The sequence below is a fragment of the Paralichthys olivaceus genome, chromosome 13, assembly GCF_024713975.1.
Source record: "Paralichthys olivaceus isolate ysfri-2021 chromosome 13, ASM2471397v2, whole genome shotgun sequence".
Taxonomy (NCBI): domain Eukaryota; kingdom Metazoa; phylum Chordata; class Actinopteri; order Pleuronectiformes; family Paralichthyidae; genus Paralichthys; species Paralichthys olivaceus.
The window spans coordinates 3,133,270-3,156,438 of record NC_091105.1 but is presented as its reverse complement, the minus strand read 5'-3'; the positions used below and the strand labels follow the sequence as shown (position 1 = coordinate 3,156,438).

Genomic DNA, 23,169 nt, shown 5'->3' with positions numbered 1-23,169 from the left:
TCATCAGGAGAGACATGTCCCCCGGCAAACCCAAAATATCAAGAAAGCACCGCTTCGATAAACAAAACTAAAATACTCAAAATGGTTTTATGGGTTCTGCTCTGGAAATGAGATCACAGACGGGGAGGATGGATGGACGCGCTCATCTCTGCATCATATGCCAGGGGATAAAAACCTGTGATTCTTTTTTACATTATTTCTGCTTTTCCACGGTAGTGGAAGTGTATCTACAGCAGTAAAACTCCAATCTGCTGGTAAAAGATGGTGGGAAGTCCAGGCCGAAGTGAGTGATTCAATGATAACACGTCTGAAAAACGACCTCAGCTGTATCTCAGAGAGGAAAGGGTAAGAAATGAGAACATAAAGGGAGAAGTTGTCTCAGCCGCAGACAAATCGTCCCGTGAAAGCTGCAGATAGAGCTGTGCCATCAAGTGGAGCAGCGATACAGTACCCAGGCCTGTGGAGAAGAGAGCCGTCCTTTGTTCAAGGTTAAATTGTTAATTTACGCTCGGAGAATGGGCTGGACTGATGATTGGTTACACAGGACTCCACAGGGAAATATGGTCATTTACTGCGCTGATGGAAATATTGATAAAGTCATAATAGCATTGATAGAAAGTCATTGAGCGAAGCTCTTACCGAAGATTAAAACATAGAAGTGGACCCGTCTGTGAAGACACACTGATAGTGATGTTATGTGACAGCGGCCTATTATAAAACCATAAATAAGCAGCTGCTTTATTAATCCACCATTCATGTGATTAATGGTCATTACTGCAGATTCCCGCTCTACAGTCTCGATAGGTGTTGATTGTTTTATCATTTTGCTTTCAGGGGGCGAATGTTACGAGTACAAGTGGTTCAGCAGCATTCGTCCAAACTCCACCCGCCCGCTTATCTGGTGTCAGCGCTCCGACGGACTCAGCGTCACCGGTGAGGAACTCTTGTGATGGAGTTTGCATTTTACACTCGCGGGGCTTTTCTGTCAGAGCTTCACAAACTTTGGTTTGGTTCATGAAATAAATCTGGTAGGACGAAAGGTGATCAATGTGGAGAAAAGAAATCTACACAATATTATGTTAAAACGATCAACAGGACGATCATATTCATTATATATTGTGTTATTTCTTTGAAGTAAATTTAAGAAACGACCGTTCAATCTTTCCAAAGCCCAAGTTTACACATTAACATTCTTGTCTGACCAATGACACAGACACAAATTATGTTTAATACTATAGAAGACAAAAGAGAAGTGGCTTAAATGACTATTATAGTTACATATATTATAATTTATCATTATAATTGTAGATTAATGTTCAATCTATTACAGAACTAATAATTTCAGCTCTAACCAGCCTTCAAGACTGAATCAAATCCTCTCGACAAGCTGCAAAACTGGGGACAAGCTGATAAAATAAACAGTGTTACGATCTTTTGATAATTCACAGTGTTGCTTCATTTATATTTACAGTGAGAAAGTGAGAGGTTTCTGCAGCTCGACAGAAAGTCTAAACCATTTCTGTAGTTTTATGTAGGTGGTATTATTTACACATAATATAAAATAGAAATATAACACACTACTCTGAAAAACAAGAGACTTGTCGCAACGAGAAGCAAAGGTTGTGGGCGACAGGAGCCTGTTCAGTGAATAATCACTGCATTAAACATGAACACGTGTTTTAAAAATAAACCTCAGCCACATGGACTCATAGGTACAGGTGTTAATGCAAGAACAGAGGAATACAGTACTGTGTGTTAATCAGTCAGATGTATTTATATAGCACATTAAAAAACAGGACCAGAATAGATCAAAAGAAAGAGAAAGAAACGCAAATGTAAAATAATGACGGACGATTAAATATGAAAATGTTGGTTGTCTCATTTTAAAGTAACAGCAGCACTGTGAGAGCAGTGGGTCTGCAGAGACACACAGATGATAATGTTCATTGTGCTCCTTTAAAAAACATGAGACCAATCTGGCTTTATTGTCTTTTCCCCCGCAGGAGGTTGTCCTCCCATGAACCCTCCGATGACCAACAGCTCCTGTGACCCTCTCTGTCTCATGCCCAAGTCTTTCTGCAGCGAGGTAAGCGTCTCTTTGTTCTCATATCACCCATTTAAAAGAACAAAAAAAAGAAAATACTGCAGAGAGAAATCAGAATTGGGGAACGAAAACACATCATGAAAACTCAATAAACAGAAAAGGACAATAAAAAAAACATAAGCCTGAGAGCGCAGGTCCCCTGGATGAGTGGCAGCCTCCGGACTCACTGTGACACACAGTTGCCAGAATTGAATTTGAATGAAATGACGGCAGCTCGGAGATGTGAAACCTGTTTCTCTGCAGTGTCACTCAAATGTCCTGCATCAACACCGGGTAAATACTTATTTTTTGGGCCAGTACACGCAGCAGGTGGCACATCTCAAGGTTTATCAATTGTAAATAAAGCATTTTGGTTTTTTCAAAGTAAATTTGGATTCAGCAGCAGCAGCAGCGGCTGGTTATCGGCCGCGTGGGACTTTTGCAATGACACACGAGGTAAACACAGAATAAGCCGGTCGGGATGATCTGATGAGAAGCGACTTTCAGACCTTTGACGTCACTGTTAAATCTGAGGATGAATCCACGCTCGGCTGGCAGTTTATTAGGTACACCTGGCTACAAGTAATGCAGTGTAATACAGCAGCCCTCTCAGTTGCCAGTTTATTGTACCCAGTAAACTGTTAACTGTGAGGTAGATAAGTCCACGAGCAACCTTTGCCTCATTACTGTTAGCATGCTCTTGAGCAAGGCATTGGATCCTCCCAGCTGGAGCTGCAGATTCGATTTATGAGAGTTGTTCCCGGAGAGATTTCAAGTGACTGTTCAGCACCAAGTAATAAAGACAAATAAGCAAAGGTTCATTGTGTTTTTGTCGCTGAATTTGGGAACAAATATTTGAGGTAGTTTGTGGGAAAGAGGCCAACAGGATGAGATAAGAGACGTGTCAACAGAACACACGGCCGCTGAGGACGGACCTGAGGTGGAACGTGTGACCAAACATTAACAGGACGCCACCCTCCTGTACAAACATCCACAACTTCTCCTAACAGCCCCCCCCCCCCTTTCATCCAGGCCCTGCCCTGCACTTCTGCACTTCAAGTCACACATGGTTCTGTGCTTCCCCCTGCAGGCTGGCATCTGTATGTGCGAGGAGGGCTTCACAGAGGTGCTGTCGTCCACCGGGCAGCTGGACCAGTGCGCCCCCATCCCAGTCCTGGAGATCCCCACAGCGGGGGACAAGAAGGGCGATGTGAAGACCAGCCGTGCCATTAACCCCACCCTGCCCAGCGCCACCCAGCCCGGACGCACGGGACGGACCTGGTACCTGCAGCCCTACGGACCAGGTGAGACCATTAGTTCAAATCCACACTGGTTTCCAAATGTAAAGAGTTGTTGTTGATGTTTTGTTGCAGTCAACTTAAGTCTCTTAACTCTTATATTTTAACTAACCCTGCTTCAATATCCTCGTCAGGAGCTATTTTACAGTTGTAAAGTCCGAATTAAGAGAAAAAGAAGAAATAAACAAACTAAAAGTTAGTAAGAATTACTTCTTTGGGAAATAGTCTTAACAACAACGAGTGCTTTGGTCAATAAACCATCACACACACTTTCTAAAGTTAAATCAGGTTTCTGTACAAGTTTAAAGTTTGAACTTTATTCCAAATATTCCCACTTGAACTTGTGGATAAGAAAAACAGCCTCTGTATTATTTGAGTGTCCAGTCTGTCTTGTTAAAGTTTATCTAAAATGAAAAGGTTTTAGAAAAACCCAGAGTTTGTAGAATTTTCTCAACCTGCACAGCGGCATGTAATCCTCCAAGTGACATTAAGACATAAACCCCTGAGGTTTCTACGTGTCAACAGCAGAATGTGGTTTATATGCTTTCAGGCAGAATTAGTGTTGACAGGAGTTTAATTAACTTCAGGTTTAACTGTCCTGTTCTCTCGAAATAAAAATTGTGCGTTTGTGCATCAGGCATGTTTTCACAAACGCATGTATGAAGAAACGTCGCCGCCTCCTCTGAACTGCTGCTGCATTAACATGTGAGAGCTGCGAGTTGTGACTGATGGTGCGTGGCAGCAAAATGAGCAGTTAGGATGCGAGAGGGCAGAACAGATTGAGTTAACGTCTGTCAGGAACAAACACTTCCACAAACACTCGCATCGTTTATCTCTTGTCATTTCTGTTTTTTTGCAGCACGTTTGATGCTAGAGATGAAATTATAGGAGGATTTAAATCGTGTTGTTGCCTTTTGAGAGGATAAGGTGATAGTTTATAACACAGCTTATGATTTACAGTGAAATGTATTTTGTGTAAAACATTGATTGTTATTGGTTCTGGAAGAAAACAAAGAAAGTGGAAAACAAGAGAGAATCAAGTGGACAGGAGAAATAAATTATATCTTAAGTACCGATTGTTCTGGGAAACAAAACTTACGTCGTGGAAAAACTTGACAATTTAATGTGTAAAAGTATTTACAGTAAATAAATAAATACTAGGTACCTTCTTAAAAAAATGTCCATTTACTGCTCTCTGCTCCCGATGGCGGAGGTTTTCCTCGAGAAGGTTTTCAGTCGGAGTTTGTTGATGTTCTCACAGAAATGATTGTTTGAGTTTTTCCTGGTTGTTGGTTCCATGTTGACGAGTAAAGAGAGAAACTGACGAGCCTCCTCCTCCACAGATGGGAAGCTGAAGATGTGGGTGTACGGTGTAGCAGCTGGAGCGTTTGTGCTCCTCATATTCATAGTGTCTATGATATACCTAGCTTGGTGAGTCGACCAGTTCAATCTCCCTTATTTATCACCATCATCAGCATCATCATCATCGGCATCATTCATGAAACCCTCCTCATGTTCCCCACCCGCTCCGAGTCGAGCGGCCCCTTCCTCCCCTGCCTCACGCCCCAGTTATTTGTCTTGTCTTCATTTATTTCTCTTCTGCTTCCGTCCCCGTGTGAGAGCAGCAGCTACTGTGCCACGGTGCATCGCTCTCTTAAGGCCCAAGAGTCTGACGCCAACGGGACGGCGGTCTGGGTGGGCCAGAATGCACATGAGATGATTTACACCTGTCCCGATTGCCAAGAGCTGGCTCAGAGCAGCAGCAGCTAATGAGGATGTGGAGGGTCCCTGCAGTCCCTCCACATCCTGCAGCCCCTGAACTTTCCCTGTGACCTCTCTGAAAAGTGTCACATGTCCTGCCTGACTAGCTGAGCGAAGGTGCAGGTGAGGACAAACCAGCCGGGAGTACGGATTTTTCATTTCCTGTTTATACCGTCTTTCAAAAGTGACCCAGGTCTGATTCTTACGCTCACAACACAACAGTTTGATACGAGTTTAATAAAACGACAAAGACAGTAACACACAAATCATCATCATGCCTAAATATCTAATTATTACATTCAGGTTCACATTCCGATCTGAACTGTACTTTCTACCCAGCATTGAAGGAGGACACACAAACACACAACTCAAAGAAAATCCGCGTTTTAGAGAAATGTTTATTAGCTTTTTATCTTTTTTTGCCAAGAGTCAGAGAAACATCTTTCTAGTGTGAATGTGTTAAATATGAAGCTGAGCTCAGGAGACACACACAGAGAGAGACAGTGACAATCAACACCTCAACAAGTTCACTGCTTCACACGTCACATGATTTGAGTGTTTCGAGGTAACTGCCATTACTGTTTTTTTCTAATTTAACTCTTGGCAGAGTATTTATTTCCTCAAACAAAAAACTACAATGGCAAAGTATACGTCAATATGAAGCAGTGAGATAATACTTAAATCTTAATATGAAAAGAAATAACTATAAGTAAAAAGTAGAAATGTTGTTTATTGTAAAATAAAATGTAAATAGTCAAGTTAAGTTACATTATCATTAAGTTATCTTTATACTAAGTTCATATAATTAGTTAGTTTCCACCACTGCTCAACACATTTACATGTTTTCTCTTTCTGACACTGATTCATAACTTTGTTGCTGGGTAGCAACTTAATTCATTTAAATATTTTTACAATATTTAGTTTATCTTTCAGATCAGAATCCAATCAGACAAAGTTTCTCTCATTGATCGGCAAAAATGTTTCGATAAACAAAAATGTATGAAAATCTTCACAGACGTTCAGCTCAACTTTTTCTTAACATTACTTGTAATAATAATAATAATAAAGTAATAGAGCAAAGTAATAGAATAGAAATGAATCAATCGTGAACATAATGATTAGATGCAAGAAAACGTTAATATTTCTCAGTTTGTTTGTGATGGTCAGTGATGGGTCCCTTTCACAAGGAGGTGTAAACAGTGAATTAGCATATTAGCGTAGCATAGTATCCCTTGGTGCATCAGTCTGTAGAACAACTAACACAGAACGTAAATAATGTGAAGTGTGTTAGTTTATATATTCGCTCTACGTCGTGTTGGTTCAATAGAAACCTGATGGGTTTGATTCTGTTCCACAAATTTAAACGTGAAGACTCTGGTGCTTCATGATCTCACACTGTCCTCTTGTGGCCAAAAGAGGAAGTGATGCATAGTCCTCCCCCTCCCCCCCATATCTCCCCCCTTTCATTAAGCTCATTATTCTTTTCACACATTCATCTTATTTATCTGTTTTCAGCCATTAGAACAAATATTGTACCTGTTTAAAAAATTAATTGGACTGAGATGTGCACTGGAGGTTTTAGACAAATAGCTGATGAACATTAATCAGCTACTATTTTAATTGATTCTTTTTTATTAATTAGTATAAACTTTATTTATATTGCACCTTTAAAACCACAGTTACCAGCTGCTTCACAAGTTAGAAGTGAAAAAGCTTTTTAAAGCAAACAACAGGAAACATTTGCTGTTTTGACTTTTACGATATTAAACTTCTGATTTGTAGTTTTTTATTGTTTAATGGGCAAAACAATGAGTTTAATACAAAATGTCACCTCAGCTCTGTGAAACTTTACAGACTAAACAAGGAATCGATTACTCCAGAGATGAATCAGCAGATGTCTTCCTAATGAAGCCTGAGTGATATTCCCCTCAGTCTTTGGGAACATGAATAACTTTGCCAAACCACAGATGAAAGACAATTTCTGTGGCAGCGGATTTTTCTTTTTTCGAGCGTTTGCTCACGTTTCATGTGATTCTGTTGAGATTCTGTCAGCAGCTCATCACACAAACTATCCAGAGAAAACTCCCCCGAGGATCCTCTGATAGTCTTTACCAACTCTCCAGAATATTCTTGTTTAGACGCCTCAGTTCTCCGGAGAGAGGTGCGTCACACGTCTCTGTTCTCGGGCTTTGGGAGGAAGTTTGGGGGAAAGTTTCTCATGTTCGGAAGAACTAATTAGACTGAGTCTGTTGGCTCGGCTGCCGAAAAAACTCTGAAACAGCTAAATATCAGCTTTACTTTCTAGAGGATATCAAATTCTACATATACGTTATTCACCTTATGATGATGTGACATGAATCACAGACGTGGAAAAGTTTGTTTCTCCTGGAGACAAAGAACCAAGTGTGTGTGCATGGAAATGAACTCACGAAAACCTTTTTATGCTTTTAGATGTAGACGTGTCTTTGTTTGTGTGAAACCCATCGACCTGTAGTTCAATAATTAACATAGATTCATAGATTAATATGCACTTTCATCTTTTCAACCCTCTCTGTAGCGATCGTGGTCTAAACTCTACACAGTGTCATACTTTTAGAGATTAATAATAGATTATGATATTTAACAAATATATAAAGTGCCTAATATTTAATAGAGAAGCAGATATTTTTGTGATTCGTCACAAAGAGAGGGAGAAGAAATGGATTTTAAAAACAGTTTGTTGCACTTGAGGTCACACATTTGATTCAGGAGCCAGTATCTTCTCCAGAGCTGCAGCTCAGTCGCCTGTGACGTGAACCTTGTTTTTTTTCATTATCTCACCCTCATGTTCATGACATCATCCTGCCTGTGATCATTCTCAGTTTATTAATGAGAATATTTCATGTCTGACTCTGTTGTGATCTGTTCTCGCAGCAAAAAGCCAAAGAGGCCTCAGAGACAGAGGCAACAAAACAACCGACTAAAACCTCTGACTCTCGCCTACGACGGGGATACGGACATGTAGCCCCCTCCCCCCCACCCCCCAGGAGACGCTTCCCCCGTCATAGAACTTCATCACGCCACCACAGTGAGGGACATGGATGTTTGCAGCTGGAATGGACATGTCACAGAGCGGAGATCTTACACAAATCCTCTTAACAGAGACACTAGTGAGTTTAACCATTTCAAATAGAGCAGCAATCAGCCCCCCTCCCCCCTTTTTCTGTGTGTTTTCTTGACTTTATTTTCTTTCCCATGAGCCTTCACGACCTCCACGAGTTCAACGAAATGCCTTTTTCTGCCCCCGTGCGCGTCCACGTCCACGTCTCGGTAATAAAACGGATTGGCCAGGTGCAGGAGACGGACCCGGCTTTCTGCTGCCGTCTCTGAACGCGGCAGCAGCAGCACAACCTCCAGCTCCCCCCCCCTCCCCCGTGCTTTTCTGCTTGTCCCTTAAAATGCTGAGTCGCTGGAGGCTTAGGATGCGCTGACGGTTCGTACGTTGCCAAAAGTCACCGCAGGGAGGAGGTGGAGGAGGAGGAGGAGGAGGAAAATCTCCATGAATAGGTTTGGATTCCTTTTTTGCAATCCTCAACTGGGGTTTCACTCAAATCTCTTTTGCAGTCTTGAACAAAAGGGAGGCATTTCGTCCTTTTTCTTTCTGCTTGATTCCGAGGCACACAGGCCTGTGTTCGTGGGATAAACTGATCTGCTCGATGCTGATGGAGGAGAAGAACTGCGATCAGTTGTTGGTGGACACTCCTGCCTGCCTGCCTCCACCCTTTGCTTTGTTTCAGGCACTTACATTGCACTATATTAGTGCAGCATGATATGCACATGTGACTTCTACCGTTTATTGCCATAAAACACTGCCTCTCTCTCAGACAGAACCACAGACAGAGGAACAGCGACACCAGAACATTCAGAGAAAAAAACCGCGGCAGCAGGGGAAGAAGTTTAGACGTGTCACATTCTACAGAACAGGTGTGAATCTCAAGTAAATATATGTATAGATTTTATTTCTCACCACGGATTATTTTTGGTTGTTGTAAAGTACCTTTTGTGGTTTGTAGGTTTCGTCCGGTGTTATCACTGTTTTTCTGCCCAGATGCAATTAAAGATTTAAACTACGACGTCAGCAGGCGACTTGTTTTAACCACCTGCTTTAAAAGTTCTTTTTACATGTAAGATTCAATTCAAATTCCTTTTTTTTTTTTACCCGCAGGAGTGCGTCGTGGAAAAGTTTTAACGTGATTAAAGAAAAAGAAACACCAATAAATTATAAATAAATATTTAAAACCATTCATGCAAATGTCATTTCTGCCTTACTGACAATAACTGAATACTAACCGTCCTGTAATAGAGTTTTTAATACTTGAATGGGGCTCAAACATCGTACACTGCAGCATATAGATATATTAAAGGAAAAATGTGCTTTTCTTTTTAAGGAAAAGTATGATTTTTAAAACTTTTTCATGTAGTAGCTGTATCATAGTTCCTCTATTATGTTTCAGCCGTACTACATGAGGTGAAAAGAATTAAAAAATATCTGTACAAATAGAAAATATACAATATATGAACAATAAGACAGCAGCTTCTGCTGAGTAAAAAAAAACTGGTGTGAAGAATGTTTACTTTTTTTTGTTGTGGGATTTTGTAAATAACAGCAGTTTTTTTATTTTTTTTTGTCGGGGGGGAGAAAATCTGAGTAAGTGTACATTTATTTTGTATCACACAGAAAACGTTTAGTTTGACTATTGCAAAGTGGGTGTATGATATTTGCTGATTGTCGTTATCATGATGCAAGTTGTATGTTGTGAAAAAAAAAGAGACCATGATGAAAAAGACGGCTCGTTTTGTACAGGTTGTTTATATGTTCGGGAAGAATTAAAATAAAAGAGGACCCGGTTGTAAAGTTATTAAGTCTGAAGTCACGTTTTTCATATGTTGACAAGTGAACACAACATCAAGGTGTTTGAGTATAGTTTTAGTTTTGTAATCAAATTCTACGAAAAGAGCAAATCAGTTTGATTTTGGATTCACATCTAAAATAATTAATTTAATTACTCGTCCAGAAAGATGTTTCATGAGGCCTCTGTGACCTTTGACCTTTAACAAATATGATCTTGGAGATTATTACATTTAGTTTGTTTGGTAAGAATTTACACTTTAAGATGATTTTCAAGAAAGAATAAATATATTCTTCTGTTATGAGACATTAAATAATTATAATTATAATAATAATGATCAGTTCTTTTACAGGCTGTGGTGTTAAGAGTCAGTGCAGCTGACGACCACTAGATGTCACCCTCCGACGACTCTTAAAGAAAAGTTGCATCGAAAAAGTCTATAACGTGAAGCTGCTTCTCTTGCTCTCTCTTCATCCCTCTATCCATCTCTCTCTTCATCCCTCTATCCATCTCTCTCTTCATCCCTCTATCTATCCCTCCCTCTCTCCTTCTCTCCCTCTCTCCATCTCTCTCTTCCTCCCTCACTCCTCTCCCTCTCCCTTCATCCCTCCTTCCTTCTCTCGCTCTCTCCATCCCTCCCTCCTTCTCTTTACCCCTCTCTCTTCATCCCTCCTTCCTTCTCTCCCTCTCTCCATCTCTCTCTTTATCCCTCACTCCTTCTCTTCAACCCTACCTCCTTCTCTCCCTCACTCCATCTCTCCCTTCATCCCTCCCTCTTTCTCCCCTGTCTCTCTCTACCTTCATCCCTCCATCCTTTTCCCACATCTGCCTCACTCCATCTCTCTTCATCCCTCCATCTCTCCCTCTCTCCATCCCTCCCCCTTCTCTGTCTCTAACTCTCCCCCTTCTCTCTCTCTCTAACTCCCCCCCTTCTCTCCCTCCCTCATATAAAGCATCCCCCCTCTCCTCACTGACTCTCACATCTACAAACTCCTCCGTCCTCGTCGCTGCGTCTCCAAACACCTGACCCCCCTGATAGGAGCTCCCTCCCCCCAGGACTCCCTCTCTCACTCTTCACCTCCCCTCAAGTTGTTGTCGTCTCTCTGCTCAGTCAGGAGGAGATTTCCCTTCTTTCTTTTTTTTTTTTCTTCTTGTTTGATTTTGCAGCTGAGACGATCGAGGACAGTTTGACATGAGGGGACATTCTCCACAAAGAGGCATGAGCCCCACATGTCTGTGGACGGCCGCTGTGCTGCTGTCAATCATCTCTCTGGTGAGTTAAATGTCATTTTGATTTGACCTTCTTCTTCTTCTTCTTCTTCTTCTTCTTCTTCTGCTTCTTCTGCTTCTTCTTCTTCTTCTTCTTCTTGTTCTCGTGTCTTCAGATTTGGGTGAATGATGTTTGCTCTCGTCTAGAAGCAGGAGCGTCCACAGAGTTTTAGTTTGATGATGTGAAAATCTAAAACACAAGTGTAATGTCCTTTTTGCTGCCCCCCCCCCCACTCTCCAGGTAGACTCACCTGTGACAGTAGAGTGTGTTGTGTCACAGCGTCCATCTCAAACCTGTCACCTGACCTTTCTCTCTCTCTGTGCAACACAAATCAAACCCTCCGTCACTCAGACCGGACATTGTCTCACCCCTCCCCCCTGCGTCCTGCGTCTCAAACACAGCGTCTTTGACGGAGCAGCCCGAGCTCATTATGACAAACACAGCAGAATGCTCCGAACTCAACGCCTCGACAGTTTGTGACAACCCAATTCCTTTAATCCTGGCAGAGACAGTAACCCCTCACCCGCAGATAAATCTGTCAACAAAGCAATCAAAGGCGAACAGGAGCCACTCCTCTGCCCGACGAAAATTCCATAAACTTAATCCCCACAAACTTGACTGCCCTTAAAAAGCTCCTGTGGCGTTATCTGTGTTTAATTTGCATAGTGATGGAAAGAAGTCAATTACTATTAATTATTCTCTACAACTTAATACCCATTATCGAATTGAATTCAATGTCTTGAAAACCATAAACTCAATTTCACAGCTGACTAAGCACACTAATCATTTCACCCCCCCCCCCCAACCACCTTTTCCTTCTTTATTTATTTTTCTTAACGAAGCCTCTTCTGAAGGGAAACAAGGATTCTTCGATTGCACAACCAATAACATTAACAAACATGGATTCTCCTCTTGTCACAGCACAGAGACGATCATTACATCCTGTATGTGAGTTGTATGAAAGCATCATGGCGGAGCGAGCGGATCTCACAGCATCACTTGATGGGAGTGTGTGTGTGTGTGTGTGTGTGTGTGTGTTTTTCCAGACCGGGCTGCCAAATTGCTTCGCTATGCTTTAATGGGATGATCATAATTGTTTCGTACTCGGTGCATCCTAAGCTTTCGCCTGCAGCTCTTCAACAGATTGACAGACCCATGGGAACCTCACAAACTTATTTTGGCCGTCTTTGAACCAAGTCGTGTGTGAAATAATATGATTATGCGTTTTTCCTCTGGGTAAGAACTGGTGGCCAAGGTTTTTTTTTTTTTTCTCCCTCTCCTCCTCCTCCTCCTCCTTCTTCTTCTTCTTCTTCTTCGTCTTCAAACTGCCCCACTCTCTAATATCCCGCAGTCTGTCCACGCTCACTATTTATCCTCCTCAGAAGTCACGGGAATAATCGTGCCCCGGCCGCTCAAAGCGCTGCAGCGGTGATAGAACTCGGCTCCAGCCGCAGCTTCCTGTGATGTCTTGACACACTTTTTGATTTGTCATCATCTCTGACCCCCCTCAGGTGCCACTTTGATATCACTGCGAGAATACAGACCCGAACTCTTAGTGGGTGTCAAATGCCCTTAGTTGATCCATCAGCTCAGCGACTGGGACCTCACGAGGCGAGACAAGATAAATTCACAGTAAATGACTATGACGACAATCATCTCCCCAGAGCTCAGACTCTAAGAGACGCCGTCCACACTGAGGACGTTTCAACTTTCTGTCTGTCACACTGAAGACGATATTTCATTAACCCATCGGAAATCACAAATTAGATTAAAAAAAAATAAGCTTGGAGCCTCTGTGTCGTGGCCCAAAGGTCACAGGTTTGATCCCACATCGGCCACATGCTCTGGACCCAAGCTCCTCAGGCTGTGAGCCTCTCTGGGTAAGAGCTTCAGTTTAATACCTCATATTTAAAAACTAAATAAATCCACAGAACCTTTTTAAAAACGTCTGCATTGTTAATTCCTCGACGCTGCAGCTGAAGCTTTCAATCAAGGCAGCAAAGTGGCCGCCTCAGACCTGCTATCAGCCCGGTCCCTTTCTATCCTCGCTCAGTTGTACTACAAGTGTCGCATTCACAAATCCTGCCCACACGGCAGTCACAGCCGCCGCAGCATCCAGCCGAATGAAAAGTGACACACACTTTCATTCTTCCTCGCTGGGTTTTGTGTGTGGCCCACCGAAGAGTCACCCGGCTCCTCCGGTGGTTCTATTAAAGGTGGAATTTGTTGGCTGTTGGCAGGTCCAGGCCCATAGAATATCCTCCGAGCTCCCGAGGGAAGCCGGGTTGTTTATCTTCCTGTTTCAAAGAGCGGACGCCTGCGCCTTATCACAGTCTCGCCAACGAGCAGATAGCATTTAGGTTTGTTCGACTGCCTGCCTGTGTTTGCTGCATCTGGCAATCTGAGAGTCGTTTCCTAAAGGACTCGTGCAGAGCGATGTGTTTGTGTTATCTCGCTGAGGGGATGGTGCCTCATGAACCGAACCTGGGAACAATATTAACACACAGTTACATGAAGTTTGAGGGGAGTGGGAGACTCCTGCATAACAAACTGCAGGTGGAAGACTTTAAGTATCTTAAAATTAATAAACTGAGTTTCAAACTTAAGGTTTTGACCGATTTCACAAACTAGAAAAACATGAACAGGTCGAACGAAAACGTGATTTTTGTTTAGTTTTTGGGGAAAATATATGAATTTCATTAAATCCAAGGATTCAAAATTAGGATCTCTCTGCTTCTGCTGCTTCACGAGACCCTAAACTTAAGTGTGATACTGAATCACTGGAGTCCTCATTAAAAGCTGCTGATGACTAATATGTCTTTTACTTTAATGTTGTATCTTTAAAGCTACTAAAACGTGGTTTTAAATTTAAAGTATTTCATTAAATATTCATCGCTAAATATGCAACAATCAAAGCTAAAGCTCAGGAAATAAAAATCTTTCCTTGTAGATAAACGAGTGAAAACTCATCTAATCTGCTTCACAGAGAGAGAATCGACGGAGGAATCAAACATGCGATGTGACTGAAACAGAAAATGAAAGATTTAGATTTAGAAAATAAACTTTCAAGGTCAAACTGATGAAATTACACAAAGATCAGCTGCTTCTTTGTTCATGTTTTAGCTCCTCAAATAAGAATTTGATAGTTTAGCTACAATTCTCAAAAGTTTTAGACGTTTTTAATCTCTTTTATTTCTGCTGCAAAGGAAAATCTACCGGCAGATGAGTGAAACTATTCCACTGAACATTAGATTCATGAGGGATCACGCTGATGCTAATCTCTATCTGTTGTTAACTGTTGTTCTCTCCATCACTAACCTGCTGAAGACTAATATTTAGTTCCAGGTTTAGACAGCGACTCTAATCAAACACACTTTCAGTCAAAGTCAGTGACAATCTCCTCACTGTGCTAGCTGTGTGTGTGTGTGTGTGATGATGATGAAGATGACGTACAAGACGAAGGTGAAGGAGATTATGCAGGTGAAGGAGCAGAATATGACCCAGAAGAGGAGGAAAAAGAAGACGAAGGAAAAGAAGGTGACAGAGAAGATGGAGATGAAGAAGATGATGAAGAACAAGAAGAAGAAAGTGAGGAAGAAAAGGAAGATGATGAAGAAGAAGAGATGCGTGACGAATCATCCTAACTAAATAAAGCATCAGATCAAAATATAAGACTTTATTTTACATAACTGATCAATTATCATTAATATAATATAACCAATTATTGATAATTGATCGTGAACGAGCTGATACATTAGTTCAGGATTCTCTTTCTTACAAAGTATTTTAATTAAAGTATAATTGACGAAGTTTAGATGGTGAATTCACATACACGCTCCAGATCCTGTGATTAATGGTCGAAAGAAGTTGACGCTTTTTTTTCCGAACCAATAAAGTTTCTTTAACAACAACTCGTGAAATCAAATCAAACTTCACATGATGATCAGATAAATCCAATTAAGTGCGAATTAAATTTCACCTTTAGCCGTCGACAACATAGTTTTCCCTCATCTAATACGATCCTCCGCTGAGAGACTAATATCTGCTAAGCTCAACGTTATCGGAGTGTGACTGTTGACCTTTACGCCGCCATGTTTGTTCTTCACCCAGCGGCTCGTTCTCCTCTCTCTCTCCTCTTCGGAATCTCCTTCAGTCACATTCGTGCATCCGACGCTCTCGCTCTGTTTGTGCCTCGCTCGCATGTTATTGAAGCGAGCGAGGTAAATCTTGGCCCTCCGAGTGTTGGTGCAGTCAGTTCTGAACGCCGCTTTAGTCAGGACTGCCTCTGATCTGCCTAATCTCTCCGGGCTGGATTACAGGTTGGGTTCTAATTCGTGAAGTGGGGTCTCTGCGAATGCGAGTCTCTAATCCAGGGACTGTCAGGTGCTTTGGATGAAAGCTAATTGCGTGTCACAGTTTGGGGACCAAACACAAACGCCGGTGACAACAGAGGTTCTCACAACAAGGAATTAGTTTGACGACGACCGGGCACGTGCGTCACATGTGCCGCGTAATTTCGATCATCTCGGTGGGAAATAATAAAGAAATCCCCTCGAAAAAAAAATCGGATCCTAGTGACACGAAATTATTCATCACTTAAAAGTTGCAGAAAACTTTTTTCAAAACTCAGCGTTTTTCCTAATTTACCGGTTGACAAAATGAAAAGAAAATGGACCCAACTGAGTCCTGAACCTGCTCAGTTTGATGAAACAACATTCTTCACCTTTACACACACTCACACACACACACACACACTCTCACACACACACACTGAAACCGGCTCAGAGCAGTTTCCTAAAACCCCTTCATCTGGTTTCAGGACTCCGTTGAGACTGAAACTCAGTTACTGAGAAACATCAGTAATTACTGCAGCACCAGAATGATGTTTCATTTGGTCGCTGGAGACGACTTTTAACGACCGAGACTGGAAACAAATCATGAAAAATAAATGGGCGCTTATAGTTTGTTTCATCGGTCAAAGGTCATTTAAGGACAATTTGTTCTTTGATAAAAACTGAAAACATCAGAAACTGAATTCACATTTAAAGTCACTCAAAGGATCCATTAAATCAAATCCTCTACTTTTTCTTTCACACATTTTTAACCTTGAGACAGAACAAGTGTATAAAAATGTTAATGCTTCATCAGAAAGTCTCGTTAGTATATGTATGAAAGTACAAATACTTCATAGTGTGGCTCTAAATAAACTTCTTATCACTGCACAGCGTTTATCAGATTTTATTGATAATTATATAGATATGGATTTGGTGATACAGATATATCTGCTAATCCCTAAAGACAAAGAAATGTCACTGTGGCTAATTGATATTTTACCATTTCACCATAAACTCGATGATAAACAACTAAATATATACAAAATACTATAATTATAAAATACATCAAATATAATTTTGAAATATCAATAAAAATCTCGTTTGTGTAGAATGCAGATGTTTTTCTTCATTGTTTAGTAAAAGTTTTCACATGAGCAAAATATCTGCAACCATATAAAATATATATAAACGTGTTTGTAGACGTGTGTGAGCTCAGCTCCTGTATTTCTCTACAAAGATCCAGTATTTTTTTTTCCTATTATCATTTGTAAAATGAACAGAATCCAAGTGAAACACGATCAAACGTGAAATATTCCTGAACCCAAAAGTAAAGAGTGAACCGTAATGTCGTTATCAGCCTTGTAGCTCATTGGCTGACGGCCTATAGGAAACCATTTCACAGATTTTACATCCTCAGCTTTATGTTTGACGGTAATGGAGACGATAAATCGTGAACAGGAAGCCTCCCTCATCCTCACGCCCACTTTATCTTTTTACAATACATCACCAACACAGGCGACACGACAGGCTTTTGTTTCCAGCCGCGGAGACAAAAGGAGGTGTTCATTAATACAGCACAACGACTGCACGGGGAAATTCACATTTCTCTTCACCTTGTCACGACAGACGTTTCTCTGTGAAGGTCCTGCAGTTTCCTTTTTCTTCTGTAAAAGATTCAGTTGTGTTCAAAACTTCTTCAATGTGTGTGTGTGTGTTTAAAGGCTCGGCTGATTCTCCTCTGTTCAGAGAGGAGGACAGATCTAACAGCTCCGGAGCCAAAGTCTCCACAAAGCCACTAACGGCTCGTTCCCATCAGGTCGTTCATCATCGAGGCCTCTTCAAAACAGCTGGAGGCCGTTTTTTTTTTTTCCCCCCCTCCTCTGTGAAGTGCACAGCTCGAACGTGCGCTTCGGAGGAAGATCACAGCTCCTGCAACAGTTCACTCTGAGCTGTATTACAATGTCATCCAGTGAACTTTCTGAATGAGAGAAGACCTTATTTTCAGAGTATTGATCGCCGGGCGAAGGTAGAAAATATAAACGCTTCGACCAGATAGATCTGCTGTCACGTTACGCGGCCGGGGTTCGGACATCACTGTCACGGGCCTCTGTGGGGGTGCACGGCGAGTCCTCGCTCCCTCATCTGTGTGATTGTTAGAGGAGAGACGCTGAATGAATCATCAATCATCCATTCAGGGCGCATTCGGCAGGTAATAGTCTGCTGTTGTATCACGTCTACGCCCGAGCGGCGCCTCATTCGTCGGGACGTATGGCAGGAATACCTTTAATCTTGATTAGGCACAAGACGTTTCACACACTGTGAGACTTAGTCACAGCATTAGCACCGTTCTTTACAGGCGCTGACACGCTGGAGGACGGATAAATCATCTGCAACCGTTGGCATTGTCTCCTTGCCACCAAGGAGACGGTGGAGTTTATTAGTCAGAAGGACGACAACAGAGGATACAAGAGACGAGGACGTCCACCTGCACTGACTTTGTCCAATTCTGTAAAAACACAACTTATGTTCAGTGAAAAGTTTTGTTCATTTTCTCGACTAAAGTACCAAAACAGCCAATACCGACAGTTTGACCGGGACAAAACGATATCTCATCTCCGGCATGAAAGTTTCACCTGATCCAGTCTCATCCAGCGTAACCCAGCTGTCCACACGTCCCTTCATCACTGGTGTAAAACCTGCTAACATCTGGTCTTTTGTTTGCTGTGGGATTGAACAATCAGGTTTTTAACGACAGTGACGGAAAGAGACATCGAGGTGACCGCGCCACTTTGGCACCACAGCCTCCATTTAACAGTGTGCGAACTCCTTCACTGGTAATTAGAAAGAAGTTACTCGTTGTTTTTAGCCGGTTTTAATTCTGGTTTAAAGCAGGTACATGTCTCTCTCTCTCATTGGAACTGGATGTTTTTGTGAGATGTAGAATTATTGTTGTTCCTGATTCTGGTCTGGTCTGAGAGCCATCGTAGTTCTTCTCTCACTCCTGCCACAGACGGTTTGTCACTCGAATGTAAACGTTGTTGTTTTGGGTCATTTTTAAGCGAACAGTCCAATTCAAAGAGATATTCTACATTTCCTCCTCATGCTCTAATATTCCAAAATGTAGAAATGATTTCCAATCTGCGTGATTGTCTGTGATTGTTTCCCAAATTTTCACTGGGTTCTTTGTTTCTTCGCTCCTGCAGGTCACCGGCGCCGGGTCACAGAGTTCAGGAAGCTCCGACTTGAGAGGGAGCTCGAAATCCAAAGTGAAGACGTACTGGAGCGAGAGCAGCAGCAAGGCCTTCTCCATCAGCCGCCTGCTCTCCCAGACGCTCTACGACAAAGAGAACTTCACCTCCCTGGATCTGAACTACGGAGAGGCCGACTCCTTCTCTAAACAGGAGCAGTGGAACTGGCTCTACAACGCCTCGAACCCCCGCGACCCGCGATCCAGGACGAAAAGGAGACCCATCGTCAAGACCGGCAAGTTCAAGAAGATGTTCGGTTGGGGCGACTTTCATTCCAACATCAAGACGGTGAAGCTCAACCTCCTCATCACGGGTAAAATCGTAGATCACGGTAACGGGACGTTCAGCGTCTACTTCCGCCACAACTCGACCGGCCAGGGCAACGTGTCCGTGGGACTCGTGCCTCCGACCAAAGCTGTGGAGTTCCGGGTCCAACAGCATCAGCAGTACCAGCACCACCACAACCAGCAGCAGCAGCAGCAGCAGCAGCAGACGGCCCTGGAGACCAAGGACACCAAGCTGTTCAACTGCAGGGTGGAGTACGAGAAGGTGGAGAAGGGCACCAGGAACTCGCTGTGCGCCCATGACCCCTCGCAGAGCTGCCCGCAGGAGCAGACCCAGAGCCACGTGTCCTGGCTGTGCTCCAAGCCCTTCAAGGTCATCTGCATCTTCATCACCTTCTACAGCACCGACTACAAGCTGGTGCAGAAGGTGTGTCCGGACTACAACTACCACAGTGACACCCCCTACCTCCCCACCGGGTGATCGCGGGAGCGGAGGGGGAAGAAAAAAAAAAAAAAAACCTAGAGACAGGCTGTCGGGTCCTGAGCGATGTCAGATTATTTGAATAAAAATGGAGACGAGAAACTTCAAAGTTGAAACGTTGACAGGCATTATTACAGCTAACACGTCCTCGCCGCGAGACTGATACAGCTCCAATGAACACACCTGCCCCGGGGTCATTGTGAGAGACTTTATAGGCTTGCAACACTCATACTATATACAAAGCTGCTTTCATCGAAAGGAAATTCTCAAGCCAACCGTAAAAATATGCTGATTGTATTTATGTAAATATTGTGGATTCCACACAAAGACCTGAGAACAATTTTATTAATGTTTTCTTCGGCTGTTTTCATTGTTTATTATGTTGATGGTGTATTTCCCGTCTCAATCATGCTTTCCGTCTTTTCCAATCAGTCTCTGGTAATCACTGCAAACACGTAAATGTCAATGCAAATACGAAGAAACTGTCAGTATGCATTAGAGGGCGTAATGGAAAAAGGCAAACATTTTTCCGAGTGGTGTTGTTTTCTGCCGTGTGATTGTTAGAGTGAATATACCTCTCTGGTGTTGTTGTTGGAATCGTCCATGTCCATGCATGAACCGAACGTGGTAAACAACTGAAAAACGTCCATCTGTCACAAATAATCTTCATCAAGTCTCAGTCGTCACCGGAGAACCAGCACAAAAAAAAAAAAAAAAAAGATTTCTGTTTTAATTCTGTGTTTTGTGTCAACGTGGGTGGAGCAGAGTGAGCGACACCAGCGGAGGGCTCGGGTCGCATCAAACACGAGCAAGTGAATAAAGAAATAAAAGATGCAGACGACACACGATGACAGAAATACAGATCATTTCTCTGCACTCATTTAAAGAATCTCTAGTTCTGTTTAGACGTTTAGTGAAATTACAGTAAGTCCCAGATAATGTGACGCAGCTTGATCACAGTCACTGTCCTGAGGTCTGCGCTCGACTCAACTAATAGTAGGTTTGGTCAGTTGAACGTAAAAATGTTGGTTTTTAGTCTTTTGCTGAAATGACTGATGATCATACTGAAATACTCGAGTTTGAAGGTTTTGCACATTGATACCGTGCTCGAATATTCCAACACGAAGTTCACACATGTTCCGTCAACACCTGTTGTGCAAACTAACTCAGATTAAAAAAAATAAAAGATGTAGAAGACGCACACGAAGGCAGAGTTAATGTCAGAGAAAGTAAATCAAACATGAATATGATCTAATTCTGCTGTTTTCTCAGCTCTGCTTTTTTATTTTAGACATTTAGACTCTTAATGTTGTGAATTTACAACAAGGACACACTTGAAAAACATCTGGCAATGTTAAAGAAACTGAAGCAAAGATAATCTGTCCAGTAGTTTTTGTGTAATCCTGCCAACAATCAGACAAACACACAAAAAACACAACAACAACGTCCTCGGTGGACGTGATTCTCATCTGGTCTTTTGAGATGACGAGGAAAAGAACAAGGTCAAAAGTGTTTAGACGTTTCAGGAGGTGAAGCGAGAAAACATTGAGATGCCGATTCCCTGATGTTAATTTGACAAAAGGTTGAAAAGGAGCGAACAAAGTGCTGAAATGTTGGAGGTGGTGAAATGTGGTGTCTCGCTCCAGAGGAGTCAGGACATACTTCTAACAGCAGGTGCTAATCACACGTTCCACCGACCCAACGTTTGCACCTCTGGTTATCAGAGGAAGAAAATCCAGGATGAGGCAAACACCGGCTTTTAATGATATTGGATGTTCCAATTGGCTATTAAACCTTCATTACATAAATTGGGAGCCAGTGGCTCCGTGTGAAGCATTTAGTGGAAATGAACACAGTGTAAGTGGGAGCTCCGCAGAGTCAACACCATCCAAAGAATGAATTAACTGCCGATAGAAAACCTGTAAAAAGTACAAATGTGCACCTGGGGGCACAATCACTGCCGTCTATTTAAATTCAGGGCTCTTTCATCGTGTGCGTGGAGGACCGAGCGGCCTGGACCACATCCAACCTGCCAGCGTGGGGCGTATTCCTGACAGGGCGGGCCGGAGAACAGGGGTCTGCCCGTGGGATGAGGGAGCATGAAGAGGAATTTATGATGTGGAGGAACATGGCTGGCAGAAATTACTGGAAGCACCTGACTCGTAAATTGAGAGCATGTTTCTGTCACAGAGAAGAAGAGGTGACTAATGTGTCAGACGCCGTTCGGGCAAACTTCTTTCATCTCTATGAAGGGACTTTGAAATCTCTCTCCTGCTCAAATGTGCCAGGGACAGTTTGTTCAGCCTCGGAGAATTAAAGCAGCACTTTGCCGAAGACAATGCAGCCTCATTATGCACATCATCTCACGAGCGTAAACAGTGTGGCACTGAAGTGTTTGGTGTGAGCGCTGCTGGGAGCTGGATCTGTTCCCTGACTGGTGTCGTCCGAGGGGAAACGCTGAGTCTCACGTCGTGTTCGGATCGTGACAATAATGACACGGACGTTTTCTGACTTAAAGCCGCTCAAAACACATCATCAATGAATCAAATGACGTCTGTGATGTGAGAGTGGATTCAGCTCGACGGTGTTTTAGCGTCTTTCAGCTCGTTGTTTTGTTTTTATCAGGGTTTCCCGCAGGTTTCAAACTCGAAGTCAGATATGAAGGAACATCAGAGTCACTTCCCTGTGAACTGAGGATGAGGTGAAGTAGAGAACAAACTACAGACTGTAAGTATCCACAGTGTTTCCCACAAACAAGCAGAGTGAACTGAGCTCAGCTCTGAACGAGGTGTTATCATTGTATGATTGTTGAGAAAGAAACTACGACTCAAAATCATTTAGTAGCTGAATATCCAAATATGTTAGTTGACATTAAATCACCTGGTGTCCAGAAACACAAGTCGAAACAGAATCTTAGGTTCGTCACTTTCAAAACTTTGCTGCCGAAACAAATCAGTGAATTTTCATTCATTTTCGTGAACGTTTGGCTTTTAGCTCCGCAGCTAATCTTTTGTCAACCCCTTGGATCACTGATCGTACCTCCAGCAGAACTCTGTGAAATTATTAAAACCGAGAGGCTGCAGAAAGTGGAGCTTTATAATTAAAACAGAGGAAGCTTTCCACAAAAAAAAACTTCATTCAAACTCATTTCGAATATATAATAACCTCAATCCTGCAAATCTCTTTCTGGGAGAATCATTTGCACAACAGGGAGATGATGGGTTCGTTTAACTCGTCTCTAAAGCAAACGTCTCTGAAATGATGTAGATCCCGAGGAATCGTTTCACCCAGCAACAAGACAAAATAGACGTTTTTGTTCTCGTCTGTGTGTGAATGAAACCGGCAGCGTTTACAACCCAGCAGCGTTTGGGCGTCTAAAATATCAGATCTCCTCCCTCGCTTCAGTTGTCCTGGGCCGGAGCCATCCATGCCTGCCGTCTATCCCCCACCTCGCCCCCGATCCCTGATTAATGTGGTCTGGGCGGGAGCTGTCAGAAATGGCAAAGAGAATCATGGGATTT

The 23,169-nt window shown here is 42.5% G+C and overlaps 2 protein-coding genes across 2 annotated transcripts in view; both read left to right on the top strand.

The window, feature by feature from the left end:
- thsd7ab (thrombospondin, type I, domain containing 7Ab) overlaps window positions 1–10,040 on the top strand; it is a 115,355-nt gene extending 105,315 nt beyond the window's left edge. The window contains exons 25-29 of the mRNA XM_069537986.1: window positions 835–933; window positions 2,004–2,086; window positions 3,174–3,387; window positions 4,725–4,812; window positions 8,056–10,040. Of these exons, the coding sequence (XP_069394087.1) occupies window positions 835–933; window positions 2,004–2,086; window positions 3,174–3,387; window positions 4,725–4,812; window positions 8,056–8,146 (575 nt within the window). The 3' untranslated portion in view covers window positions 8,147–10,040. The remainder of the gene's footprint in view (window positions 1–834; window positions 934–2,003; window positions 2,087–3,173; window positions 3,388–4,724; window positions 4,813–8,055) is intronic.
- A 932-nt stretch (window positions 10,041–10,972) lies between these two features.
- Window positions 10,973–20,491, top strand: LOC109647415 (neurexophilin-1). The gene is made up of 2 exons (XM_069537985.1): window positions 10,973–11,304; window positions 18,839–20,491. Exons 1-2 carry the CDS (start codon window positions 11,224–11,226, stop codon window positions 19,646–19,648), a joined length of 891 nt encoding a protein of 296 aa, XP_069394086.1. The 5' UTR covers window positions 10,973–11,223; the 3' UTR covers window positions 19,649–20,491.
- Window positions 20,492–23,169: the final 2,678 nt, after the last annotated feature.